Source organism: Anolis sagrei, chromosome 4 (assembly GCF_037176765.1).
Source record: "Anolis sagrei isolate rAnoSag1 chromosome 4, rAnoSag1.mat, whole genome shotgun sequence".
Taxonomy (NCBI): domain Eukaryota; kingdom Metazoa; phylum Chordata; class Lepidosauria; order Squamata; family Dactyloidae; genus Anolis; species Anolis sagrei.
The window spans coordinates 36,626,657-36,641,251 of record NC_090024.1 but is presented as its reverse complement, the minus strand read 5'-3'; the positions used below and the strand labels follow the sequence as shown (position 1 = coordinate 36,641,251).

Genomic DNA, 14,595 nt, shown 5'->3' with positions numbered 1-14,595 from the left:
CAACTTCTTGACTTTTCAAGAAGTAAACAAAAAGTGGGACCCAAACTTGCAGCTCCTATTCCAGGAACTACAGGGGCCTTTGGAAGAAAAGCAATAGTTCAGTGTGGCACCACATGCTCTCAAAACACAGGTTTTGATCTGTGGTCCAACATGGGGTGGAAAGCACAAGGGCACAGAAGCACAGCAAGCTCCTCCATCGTCACATGAACTACCAAGGAAAGATATGTATCTCACACTCTGGGTAATCACTGGTAGTTGCAAATATGCAATTGTAGGCTAGATGGTCTGATGGTATGACAACATGGGGTGGACCATGGAAAGCACAAGGGCACAGAAGGACAAGCTCCTCCATGGTCACATGAACTACCAAGAAACTATTGCTGTATCTGTGCAGGCCCTACTGCATCTGAATAAAGAAGGTTTATGTTTAGATTTGTACATTCCAAAAAATAGAATTATTGGCTAATGCTATTGTGTTTTCCCGTTGTGTATATTAATGGTTGCGATGCATGAAAAAGGTCATAGCATTGTGGAACTTAGTCAATTGTGTAACTACTTTCAGCTCCAACCTACTCTGTAGTTAAGTCCTGGTAATTTGAAACACCTTGCTTGATGGTTATCTCCATAATGCTGTAGAAGCACATCTGTCAAAACCTGGCAGACATCCCTTTGGCACTAAAAGCCCTGAATAAGAAGTGAATTAATCATCTGGCTTTAAGTGACCTTTTCAATCAACTCATTTAAATACATATGTTTGCATGTTAGGGGGTGGAAGTGGTTGGAACACAATCTTACAATTTTGACTGCGTGTGAACACAATATTACAAAATGGATTTTTTTAAAGAAATCAAAATTATCCAGCACAGCCAGATGTTTGTAATCTCTGAAGAATGTACTGCTCAGGTGGTGTGCTATTCACTCTCTGCTTGCAGTCCATATAACTCTTAAGATCTTTCCTTCCACTTGTATAAATAGGACTCTGGTTTGCAACTGGTTATAAAAACAGGCGTGATTTTCCCTTTAAAAAACAAATCTATTATACATATCTATTATATGCCTGAAACTGAGACTTTAGCCTGAATGAATGTTAGAATAGCATGCAGTTGTCATGCAGTTAAACTACACATATATCACACCAAGAAGAAACACTCAAACACATTGCAGTAATCAAATAACAAAAGACAGATGCTCTCACCTTAAGGTGATATCACTACATCAAACGAAAGAGGCAAGGGATAAAGCAAAAACAGTACTATTATCCTATGTTAGAAATATTCCACACACAAATATTACACATGAACTGTTACTGGAGCACTCTAGGCTATCATTCCAAAATATTGCTGTCTGAATAAAAACTCATCTAATCATGAGCTAGGCTTGGTACTGAAGTTACAGCTGAAGTTAAAGAACTTGCAACTATATTCCTTCAACCACCCTCCCCTATCTTTAGATTGTGTTGATTTATAATTTTATATCTTGCCTTTCTCCCAAATGTGGAATTCAAGATGGGATGCAACAAGATTAAATGGAGATACAAATAAAGACACAAAAAGTTATAACATTAAAATACCATTAAACAAATTATACTTTGTATATTCATTTATATATTGACCTCATGTATAAGTCAAAGACAAGTTATGGATCTAAAACTATGGATTTTAATATGACCTGTGGATAAATAAAGCATTATTCCGTGGAGAAAAGAAAGCAGCAATGCCACCTCAGGGGACCAGCTGTCCCAGGCCACTCTTGCATTCCCTTGCTCAGGCTTTTTAAAAAGCCAAAAGTTGTACCACAGTGGCAAGAGAGGGGAGGCTGTGATATATCTGGGATGAGTTAAGCTCTTGCTTTTTATCATTTACTCAGACAAGATAATGGTATATATATATATATATATATATATATATATATATATATATATATATATATATGGTACAGTAGTCACATTGATCCACAAATAAGTTGATGCACGTTTTTTGGACTGGATTTTTCATTAAAATTTCTAGACTGATACATGAGCACTAAGGTTCATAGGAAATCATATTAATTATGTAACAAGCAATTTAAAAGCAGTCAATAAAAATAATGCCCACTGTGGCGACGGAGAACTCCCCTTGCTCAGTTGCCGGTCAGTTGTTGAAAGCCTACTTGAATTTAAAAAAGGATTTTTGGCCTGTCAGTACCAAAAAAAAAAGCAACTTATAGCATACATATTTTTACTCTCAAAAGGGGTTCTCAAGATGGTTTACATACAAAAAGGGTATTTCTTAAAGCCAAAATCGTACATGTACAGGGAAACAGAAGTTGGAAGCCAAATTAAATAAGATGGTTCAACCTTTTTATTGAAGACAGAAGCTATCCAAGAACCAATGTATGCCTTATGTGTAAAGAATCTTCCTCCTCAGACAGTAAATTATAGTATTGGGGGACTGATTAAGGATTGGTGACTCATTCCCCATTTCATTAGAGTCAGTCCTCTGGTTAGGCAGAATGAAGATCCATTTCACAGAGGATGATAAGAGCAGAAAAACAATGAGATTATAGGAGTATGAAGCTATGGATACCCCATAGGTTGCACTGTGCCATCTATCTAGCTCAACACTCACAGGCAGGGACATATTCAGATGGATATCCTCAGTGTAGTATTCTAACCTGACAACTAACACGGTGAAAGTAATATTCATCTGTCCATCCACTTAAAAAAAAGAAAGAGACACAATATATACATCAGCCAGCAAAATATGTTGAGTCTGCCCTGTTTTCATTTTAATTGTGACTGAGTTTTAACTGGTGATATTAAGACTAACCATCCTTGCCGCAGAGGGTATTACCTGTTAAATTCTTTACTCACTCTTTCCTGAGGAGGAAGTGGGAGAAAGGAAATAACTTGACAATTCAAACCAATTTTTAAAATGTCCATAGAGAGACAAACGTAGGAAGCCAGCCTATACTAAATCAGACTTTTTGCTCTCGAAGCCTAGCATTGTGAATTCTAGGATACGTCTAAAGCACTTCTAGGATACATATAACAAGTTCAGCCTTAACCCTGCAAGTAGATTGCCTAGATGCTAAGATTTCACAAAATGAAAAACATCCAAAACAACATTACCAGCTAGAATTCAGCTGCATCTCTCTTCTACGTTGAGAAAGTGGTAATCAAGTGGCAATGAATGTGCATAATCTAATCCGTAAAATGAAATACAAATTGGCCACAGCAAGAATTCATAGTTTCCATTATATGACTGCGTGAGTTAGTATGGAAACAAATTTTCACCAAAGGTCTGCTGGCATTTTATGAATAGTGGTAAAGATTTCTTTGCTGACATCACTGCCTCAGAGGAAACCTGTAATTGTGTCTTACCTGTGTTCAATCATGCTTGCCACAGGACTTTAATCACCTGTGCTCAAGTTGTTGACTTAACTGTTTCTTTACCAGCATTTTCCAGGGCGATGAACTATGATCAGATCATGTATGTTTAGAGTAAGTTGTATCAATGGTTTCTAAAGATGACCATAACAATAAGTCCCCTTCTGCTAGCATTGAAAGTGTTAAAAATATCTTACTGAAGTGATCTATCCATTACAATGAAGTCATTATAGGCTCCTTTCTCTACAGACCCTTATATTCGAAGTCAGTACAGAAGCAAGAACTATTGTAATCTGCTACATGTATTTGGCAAGATATAATAGTCTTGGAAACTATGAAATCCCAAACCACTGGAGTTCCCAAGAACCAAAGCCTACAAGTTTTCTGGAGCAAAGTCTGATAACTCATATGCAGAGGTTATTGGGTGGCAGGACAGATTGTAAACTAACTCAGTTCTATTACGCCAAGCACAACATATACAAGCAGCAATTGTCCTTCACAAAGGGGAAATGAACCCACTGATGTTCACTGCTGTTTGGAATCTAGTTTACAGGCGGTCTGGAGAAATGTTATTTGAAAGGATAATCAGGTGTCAGATCATGAGCCACTTTTTGTCAGTCCTTGGAAAAGATGAAATTGTAGCCAATGGGTGTAAATGTGATACCAATCCTTGGCAAAATTGGGGGGTGGGGTGATGACCTACCACTTCTTGCACATTAGAGAGTTTAAAGAGCAGCAGCTTAAAGGATGCTACTTCTTCTCTCTATTAAGTATCAGAATTAGCAAGAAAAGAACACTAACTACCATGGATTTCAATCATTTCCTCAGAAGTGTTGATGAAATAAAAGTGTGTGATTCTTTTTTAAAAAAAAAAAAGATTGAGGGTTTTTTTTTTGGTTTTTTTGTTTTAGATTGAATTGGCTTAACTTGTATTCAGGATTTTCTATGTTTCCTTACACTGCAAAATTCTGGAAAAGCACAATTTTTAAGAACTGTGTTGAAAATGGCAGCCTTCTTCCAGCTTTCTTTAGTAATGTTTACTTATGATCCTGTTGCTTACTGTTTCCTGTATCTATGTTCTGGTATGCAGCTTCCTTTACTCTATGGTTCCTGAGAAGTTATAAAAGGCTAAAGACCACATGCTCTTTCTCTCTCTCGTTTTGACTATGTGACTTATTGATAGCTGTTTTGTTAAAAAAGAGATGCCCTGGCCAGCTGACACAGGGAACCATCTCCAAGATATTTGAAACTGGACTGATGAGTTTTGTACCTATGTATGCTGAACACATGAAGGTTGTAAGGAAACCAAATATGTTATTTTATCAAAGTCTACCTATTTTTTTGTCTTTTGAGTGCATGATATAAAGCAAGTTGTTTTATGAGAGGGTATATATTTTGGGCACTGAAAAACACTTCTGAAGCACTGCTGTTTTTGTGCACTGGCAAATCTCTGTTTTACTAACACATCAGAGATAACAAATTATTTAGTATAACAATTGAAATCATTGCCTTGCATAATAATATGGATGTATATTACAAGAAAAGATTCTACTCTAAAGGGTTTTTGGCTCTTCTCTGAAAAGTCATGCTTTTTTTAAAAAAGTTATGATCTCCAAAAAGTGTTTTCCAAAAGGTTATGAATGAACCACCAAGGACGTTAAGATCATCCGGGGAGTTCCTGCTCTCGGTCCCACCTCCTTCACAGTCACGACTGGTAGGGATGAAAGACAGGGCCTTCGTGGTGGTCCCTCGGCTGTGGAACTCCCTCTCTAACGAGATTAGATCATCCCCCTCCCTCCTGACCTTTGGAAAAAACTCAAATACTGGCTGTGGGATCAAGCGTTTGAACAATAGACTGATCAACTGGGAAGATAATGTTTTTAGTGGACCGCAATGGATTGATTTGGATTACGATTTGAACTGGCGAACTGTTTTAATAAATATAACTGTTTTAACTGTGTAAATTGTAATTATTATTTTTAATATATTGTGTTGGTATTTAATGGCTGCTTGCTGTAAGCTGTCCTGAGTCCATCTTTGGAGGTGAGAAGGATGGGATATAAATGCTCAAAATAAATAAATGCATTTTTTCCAAAATCAACTGTTAAGCCATTTCATCAATATGGCTATCATTTGGATTCTATGCTGGGGTAAATTCTGCACAAGTAGATAGTTTGACTGTCTTGGAATGGGTTCTCAGTGGCTGAGTACTGAATCTAAGTACCAGGTATGTGTTTTCTGTAGACCAGATAAAAGCATATATTTTTTGAAATACTTTATTAAGGTGTTTATATTCCACTTCATATCTAAACATTTCAGGGAGATGTACAGTAAAATCATCTTGCCCAGTTTAGAACAATGTCATGAACAAAAATAATTTCAAAGGCTAAACACATATTAAGAAATCACATGGCAGTTTAATGGAAATCAAACAGCCCAATACAATGTAAATCTATGCACACATGCAGATTTGCATAAAACTAATCAACCCCCCCCCCCCAAGCATCAGTTAAAACCATGATTTTGCTTAGTGCTAGGATGGCAAAGGTGGAGCCAATCAGAGGAGGGTACTCCATAATTGGAGTACTATGGCAGAAAAGGCCCTTTTGTATGTCCTTACACAACATATTGCCTTTACTACTGAGACACAGAGGAAGGCCTCTTCAGAAGACCTCAAACTTTGGAGAAAAGCTCTTTTGAGTATCAAGATTCCAAGAGCTCTAGGACTTTAAATGTACAGAAGCGGGGAGTCTATGGAGCTAAAGCTACAATTTGACAGTAGAAGTATTGAACTGGCAACCAATACCATTCAGACAGACCTAGACTAGATCTCTCTGTGATCCAAGACAATTAAATGTTTCTGAAAAACCTGTAGAAATGGAAAGACCAGGGGCCTTTAGACCAGGGGTCCCCAAACTATGGCCCGCGGGCCACTTCTGGCCCGCCAAGGGCACTTATCCGGCTCGCGGAGGAGGAGCGCCTTCCCCACACACAGTGCCCCTCCCTTGGCTGGCTCACACTATCCGTCAGGCCCGATGGGCAGCATGAGCCAGCCAAGGGCAGCTGCTCCGCGTGGCCTAGTCGCGTGTAAAGCACCTCGCGAGGTGCTTTACTCACAAGTAGGCCGCGCGGGGCTGCTCCTCCCTTGGCAGGCTCACACTATCCGTCAGGCCTGATGGGCAGCGTGAGCCAGCCAAGGGCAGCTGCTCCACGTGGCCTACTCGCGCGTAAAGCACCTCGCGAGGTGCTTTACTCACAAGTAGGCCACGCGGGGCTGCTCCTCCCTTGGCAGGCTTACGCTATCCGCCAGGCCCAATGGGCAATGTGAGCCAGCCAAGGGAGGCTGCCCTGGTGCTCCATGCAGTCAAAATTGTGGAAGATCCAGGGTGGGAGAAAGAACTCTTGTCTGTTGGAGGTAGATATGAATGTTTCAATTGGCCACCTTGATTACCATTTCATAGCCTGACAGTTTTTAGGGAGAATCCTTTGTTGAGAGGTGATTAGCTAGAACTGATAATCTAACTTTAAACTCATATAAATATAAGACATATCTAATCCTTGCTAAAATTCTGCACAGACCATTCTTAAACATGCCTCTCTCAAATTATTGTCTTTCAGTTGAACCCATTTAGCCATTTTCAGAAAATAAGCTATAGTATCTACTGTGTTCCTCAATTATAACATTGAAATGTGAGTCATCTCTTTTAGCCTTCACATAGGGCTGCGACTTATAGAGACATAATGCTGTGACTTATAGAGGCATAATTAGTTCTGCACATCTAAACAGAGATTGCAGGTAGATGCGACATCATGAGAATTACATCCTAATGCTTTTGTGTGCCAAAAATTCCTTTTGGACCATCTGCTATAATCTAGCCTTTGTAGGAACTCTTTATGTGTACTCAGAAGTCTCACATATGCTAGCGTGCCCCTTGATCTCACACTTCAGTGGAGGGGTCTGCTTAGTACATACTTCACACTGAGTACACAGAGCCATCTTTTCTATTGAAGAGAAATCTCGGCTGCTCAAAAATCCTGGAATGGAATCAGTGTTTTTGATACAAGTTCTCTAAGAGAACAGCTTGAAAATATCTACATCTAAACCCCACCTCCGCTAAGACTCCCAGTGTCAATCCTTCAACAGCAGCCAGGTAGTTATTTAATTGGTTTTTTTTTCTTGTAAGTAAGTGACATGTGATAATTGCTTTCCAGTGTATATAAGAAGTGGCAGAAAAATATATGTGGATAAAGATGGAAATGTACTCCATACTCATCAACATTCTTTTAGGGAGTGTAAGGAAGTCATTATTTGACAGTCTGTCTAACAACTGGACTGAACTGCATCTGAACATAGCTATCTTCAAGATTTCATGCTTTTCCATATTTTGCGATGTAGTTTATGGCTTTAAAAGAGTACCATAACAGATTTTATAGTTGTCACTGTCAGAGGAAAAACTTGGAAGTGTTCCTTTAAATATGCACTGAATAGGAATTTGTTTATAAAATATTAACAAATTAATACAGAAGCAGTACAGAATGAATTGACCAATGAACATATAAGTAATTGAAAAATCATTCAATACACCCAGAGGAAAGGGGGCATCTGAGTTAACCTGTATATGCATTTAATAAGATTTTTTTATGAAATGTTCATACCTATGAAAACATTAACTTCATTTTATGCCAGCTAAAACCTGCTGAGCAGGATTCAATGATGCATTTCTTTTGGATATCAGTACTTTTTCCAGAACTGGCAATGCCTCATATTCCAGCAGGAAACATCTATGGTATCCTTTGAAACACTACTCTGGATGAACGGAGAACCCATTTGGAGAATTTCTTTTGGATCTCAGTGCTTTTTCCAGAATTGGCAAAGCCTCATATTCCAGCAGACAACATCTGTGGTATCCTTTGAAAATCTACTCGGATAAATGGAGAACCCATTTGGAGCAGATTTCTAGTTTCAAGACCTTTTTTCTTGTCAGGAGCAACTTGGGAAACTGCAAGTCGCTTCTGGTGTGAGAGAATTAGCCATCTGTAAGGATATTGCCCAGGGGCTGCCCGGATGTTTTATCATCCTATGGGAGGCTTCTGTCATGTCCCCGCATGAAAAGCTGGAGCTGACAGACGATAGCTCACCCTGCTCCATGGATTCAAACCGCTGGTCTTTTGGTCAGCAGTCCTGCTGGTACAAGGATTTAACCCATTGCATTACTGGGGACTTCTTCCAAGGCTATCATAGTAGCAGAAGGGGAAGAAAGGCTCCCTTCAAAATATAAAGTTGTGTCTTAGCTGTTAAGTCAAAGAAATCAGGGCTGACTCCCTTTTTAGTATTAAGATTCAAGTTGAGTTTAGGATGATATAAACTGTACCAGAAAAATATCTATACAATATTACAACAAAAAATGGGCGTTATCTCTTTTTCCTCCTCACTTGGCAGTCCATACAAAATGCAAACAAAGCTGCTGATGCCAGTCTAGGATTGGAAAAATCATTTCATTCCACTCACTCATAGATTATTGCACTGAAAAGCAATAAAGCCAAGCAGGCCTCATTGGTGCCCTAGGGGAAGGTGAACAGGTCAGACATCCTTGAACTTTAGGAATTTAGACAATCCAGCAGCAGGCAGTACTTTAGCTTTATAGTCACAAACGATTAGTTACCTTCCAATAAGGATAGATTTCAGCAGTATATTTCAGGATTTAACAAACAGTGTAAAGATTACTGAAAAGGTTCTCTGGTTGGCTAATACAAATGAGCTTTTGACAAGAGAATGCAGCTTTAGCTGTTAGAAGCTTTTAAATACAAGCATTAGCAGCCGTTTAGAAGGAAGCTGTACATTTCAGCAAAAGAAAATTGCATATTCAAAGCTGAAAGCAAAGGAAGTTATAAATGGTGAGAAAGACAGTTGGCACTATTAGATTCCAAGAAGCAGGTATACAGTACTACAGTCGACCCATGTGGAAAAATATGGAAACTTCATTCTGGATTAAACAAACTGGGATCATTAGCTAGTTAGTTGACTGACAAAACACAACTTAGTGCTGCAATGTCAATAGGATTTATGGCTACACTGATTTTGAAATAACATTTACACAGATATAACTGCTGTCTTTCATTCAGTAGGTCAGTATTTACTATTTAAAACATTTCGGAAACTGTAGTATATTTAACAAGCATCAAGAAAAAGAACAATATCAGTACTTTTCAAAATATCTGGGGAAAGTGCATTTTCTCCCCTAATTAGTTCAGGAATGGAACTCTTTTTATGTCCATAGGTTACACTTGTTTCTGTCTTTCCCAGAAGCTCTGTGCAGACCAGAAAATGTTGGTTTGTGGACCAACACAAGTTCATGGTTCACCACTCTGAATAGCAATGGGTTATGTAGTCCATTCATTTGAGCCAGTATGACCAAAGTGGTATACAGCGAGCTTGTTTGATTGAAGCTACAGTAACACCATGGATTATGGGTTTTGCGGGTAGATAAAGGGAGTACTGCTGCCTTAAGAGCAACAGCCATGGGTCCCTTCTCACTACTCTTGCTCTCCCCTCACCACTGCCATGTTCAAACTTGACAGCCCATCCCATTCCTCTCATTCTCCCCTACCTTGTCCTGCCCTCTTCATCCACATTGTAACCCCAATACCACTTTTCCTCCTTCCTCACATACCTCATCCCATCACCCCTCCCTCATCCATCCTCCTCCTTTTCTCACCTAGCCATACTAGTGAGTGGATGAATATCTGCTGTGAGTGGATGAACATCCTTGAAATCCTTTGTCCCTCCTACTTCACCCCTGTCTGCCTACCCAAATATTTTAAGGTTATCTTTTCAAACACATTGAGGCTGACATACTGTTAGTAGCATACATGTGTATATGTACACTTTATGCATCTGTGCTTTATGTTTTGTGTGTCTTTTTTCTATTTTGATCAATACTGGGGATGAAATTATTTTCCCCACTTCACAATGATCAAATACCCCACCACCATCAGACTCACCATTTAGCTGCTACATCCCCCAACCACTCACACTCCATATCCATTTGGTAATGGGTATGGAACAGGAGAATTAGGAAGGCATTTGGTTGTCAAGTTACTGAGATGCAGGACAAAGGTATCATATGACAAGGCTTCCAGAGGTTGAAGATTTGCAATTTGTGCATTCCCTAATGGCTACTAAGTAGCTATGAAGTGCAGGACTGTAACGGTAAGTTAGGATGTGGTTGGGGCCCAGGTGGTGCAATGGGTTAAACTGCTGAGCTGCTGAACTTGCTTACCAAAAGGTCGCAGGTTCGAATCCAGGGAGCGGCGTGAGCTCCCGCTGTTAGCCTCAGCTTCTGCCAACCTAGCAGTTTGAAAACATGCAAGTGTGAGTAGATCAATAGGTATTGCTCCGGCAGGAAGTAACAGCGCTTCATGAAGTCATGCCAGCCACATGACCTTGGAGGTGTCTATAGACAACACCGGCTCCTCGGCTTAGAAATGGAGATGAGCACCAACCCCCAGACACGACTGGACTTAATGTCAGGAGAAAACCTTTAGCTAGGATGAAATTAGAGGGGAGTCATAGTGTAGTTATACATGCAGAATATTTATGCTGTGCTCCATGACACAGGGTTTTGGCTAGTATTTGACTCTTCTCCCAATTAAGAATGTATCTAATGTATATTTGATTTGACTCTCTAACATAATGGAAGCAAACGCTTCTGGGACTAGTAATGTTTTGAATATTTGATTTAAAGATTGCTTACTATCATGGAATTAAACTGTTTTTTTTTTTTTTTGCAATGAAACAAGGTTGTCTGAAAGATTTTCATTTAGAGTGATTATACTCAATTTATCCAAGAATAATATAACTATACGATAGCAGGACTCTGTGGAACTTCCTCTGAAAGCAAGTCAGCCTGGCTTCAGCTTTACTTAAATCTTCTGCCTTATTAATCTGACAGCCAGAAGAGCCTATATTGCTTCATATGGCCCTTGGCTTGTTAAATCATAGTAAACTTAAAAGGTCTTTTTAATAAAAACAACTCTTCTAAAATAATGTTTACTCTGTTTTCCATCATCTTGGAGAATTTAAAAAAATAGTAACTATAACTATCACAATAATAATTGGAGGGAAATTACACACTATGTGTTACTCAGGGCCAAAGTTTACCAATGTGCTGCTCAAGAGTAATCACAAATTACTTTGTAGCAAGATGAAAAAGTACAGCCCACTTGTATGAAGTCTCAGCTGTTTTTAGAGCTTTCAACCCCCTCCAGATTTTCCCAGACAGTTCTTTTTCTGGCCAAAAAAGAGTAGGTGTTCTTTTCCCCCTAGAAAAAAGAGGTTTATCTTAATGTTTCCACATTATCTCTGTTGCCTCAAGCCAGTACTTAACACAAGAGTCTGGTTCTTTAGGACCAGACTTCAATTTCTACTTTGGAATTTGATTTTTGTTTTGTTTTTGCATTTTTTAAATTTTTGAAAATTGCCCCCTCCCCCCTGCCCCCAAACTCAATGCAGTTACCTATCCTTGTTTTATGGTACCTGTCCATGCTGGAATCTTAGAATCATAGAATCACTGAGTTGGAAGACACCTCGTGGGCCATCAAGTCCAACCCCCTGCCAAGAAGCAGGAAAATCGCATTCAAAGCACCCACAACAGATGGCCTTCCAGCCTCTGTTTAAAAGCTTCCAAAGAAGGAGCCTCCACCACACTCCAGGGAAGAGAGTTCCACTGCTGAGGAAGTGCTTCCTAATGTTCAGGTGGAATCTCCTTTCCTGTAGTTTGAAGCCATTGTTTTGCATCCTTGTCTCTAGGGAAGCAGAAAACAGAAGAGAGGGGGAGCATGACTTCCCTGGATCTAGACACTATACTCCTATTTATGCAGGCCAAAATCTCATTGGCTTTTTTGCCACCACATGACATTGTTGGCTCATGTTTACCTTGTTGTCCATGTGTCACATGGTATTTTTCACACATACTATTGTCAAGCCAGGCGTCCCCATTCTGTATCTTTGCATTTTATTTTTTCTGCCTAATAGGAATATCTTGCATTTGTCACTGTTGAAGTTCATTTTGTTAGTGTTCGCCGATCTCCCTAATCTGTCAAGATTATTTTGAATTCTGCTGTCAACATCTCCCTTTAACTGTGGTGCACAGAATTGGACACAGTAAGACCCATACTTACTTGAATCAAAGTAACACATACACACACCCAACACACATACCAAGTTCTATGTACACACATATAAATACAGAAAGGAAGTGACATCTTCCCTATGTCTAATAGGAGGGACACATGGTACCGCTCTCCCGATTTCTGTGGTTCATATAAAGATTCATTGGGAGGTGCAGTTTCACTGTGCACTGGACTATGATACCCATCAGCACTGAAACACTTCATTCTTGCTTTTCAATATTTCCAAACCTTGGTGTAAAACTAGTCCAATGTTTCCCAAAATGATGCTCTCCAGATTTATTAGACTAAAGTAAAAAAGAGAAAAAAAACTGATATTCCCTCTAAACATTTAGGATGACAGAGACTTCCAGAAGTTAGGCTTCATTTCTACTTTATATTCCCAGTAATTTAAAAAGGCAAGCATCGTCTACCAACATGTACTTACTCAATTGTGTTCCTGTCCACTTTTCCTGTCATGTTAATGCCATAGAATTGCTGCATAGCAGCGATTGCAGATTTCATTGTCTCCGCAGTGCGCAACACCGACATTCTGGGGTCAGTTGGTGGAAGGTAGCCGTACTTTTGTAACCACACCTACAACGACAAGCAGAATGTGTAATCAGAAAGGATTTATCCACTATGATTCACTAATAGCCTGTAATTAGACTTTTAAAAGACATAATTCAGAATACATCATTTATTGCAAATCCTGCTGGAATCAAGGAGAATTAAGAATGCAGTTTAGTACTTTTATTCCAGTTATTTCAATAAAGTGTCCCTGTGGATACAGTGCATCGATAAAGGGGAGGAATAAAAGAGATTCTTCCGCAAGACATACAGATAAGAATGGGGGTTATATAGAAGCACAATCTGAAAGTAAGTACCACCAGTTTTTAAAATTGTATTAAACAGAAAGTCCTAGCAGCTCCACCTTGCATCACGGAACAGACAGAAAATGTGAGAGTCATTTTTTATGTTTGTATCTCCTGGGAGCCCCCGGTGGCGCAGTGGATTAAAGCACTGCGCTGCTGAGCTTGTTGATCAAAAGGTCGCAGGTTCGATTCCGGGGAGCGGCGTGAGCTTCCGCTGTCAGCCCTAGCTTCTGCCAACCTAGCAGTTCGAAAACATGCAAATGTGAGTAGATCAATAGGTACCGCTCCGGTGGGAAGGTAACGGCGCTCCATGCAGTCATGCTGGCCACATGACCTTGGAGGTGTCTACAGACAATGCTGGCTCTTCGGCTTAGAAATGGAGATGAGCACCACACCACAGAGTCAGACATGACTGGACTTAATGTCAGGGGACTACCTTTACCTTTACTATCTCCTGGGATCTTTCCTTTTAAACTTTAACAATTCCAACCATTATCTTTGTGTGCTGGCACATTGAGGAGATTTTTGGCACTAGACATATTTTGGATTTTTAAAAATTTTGGCATTGGAAAAGTGCCACGTTTTTACTGCTTTTTTTGCAGAGTTCAACCCTTATTTGGGAGGCTCAGTTCAAATCTGCAGAAAAAAACAAACAAACCATACACAAATATACACGCTGTGTATGAATCATGATACAAACATTTCTGTTTTATTTCTGGAATGACATTTTCTACTTTCTCTGAAAATTCCTTTTTACTTTTTTCCTCACAGGACTTCCTATTTTGTTTACTTCTTTGCTAGCTTAATTAAAATACTGAACCTGAAGGTGAATCCCACAAGGTTTACTGATTATTTTGTAGCCTTTGTTTGTTTATTTATTTGTTTCTCCTTATAAACATTTGCCTTTTTTATTTAGTTTGGCCAACATAGCTGCAAGTATTTATGAAAAAGAGCAGTTGATTTTAAATATTTATCTACTTATCTACCCAAAGTTAATTTCTCTTGCATGTTAAATTTTCATTGGGATCCAGGAAAATGAATGGATTTAAAAGTTTTTGCCTGTATTTTATTGCGCTTGGTCCCCAGTCCATACAGCCCAGAAGGAGAGGGGCCTCTGCCAGTTTTGGTAACCCTCAATACCACCTTAACTCACAACAAAAGGAACATCTGTGGGCACTTCCAGAC

The 14,595-nt window shown here is 39.3% G+C and overlaps 1 protein-coding gene across 2 annotated transcripts in view; it reads right to left on the bottom strand.

Moving 5' to 3' along the window:
* Positions 1–14,595, bottom strand: part of MMP16 (matrix metallopeptidase 16) — a 205,380-nt gene that overhangs the window by 96,795 nt on the left and 93,990 nt on the right. The window contains exons 2-3 of one of the 2 annotated variants that reach the window (XM_067467371.1): positions 12,984–13,132; positions 1,196–1,210 (exon numbers count right to left, since the gene is read on the bottom strand). In XM_067467371.1, coding sequence (XP_067323472.1) covers positions 1,196–1,210; positions 12,984–13,132 — 164 coding nt within the window. The remainder of the gene's footprint in view (positions 1–1,195; positions 1,211–12,983; positions 13,133–14,595) is intronic. The other variant, XM_060775571.2, reaches the window with a different exon arrangement.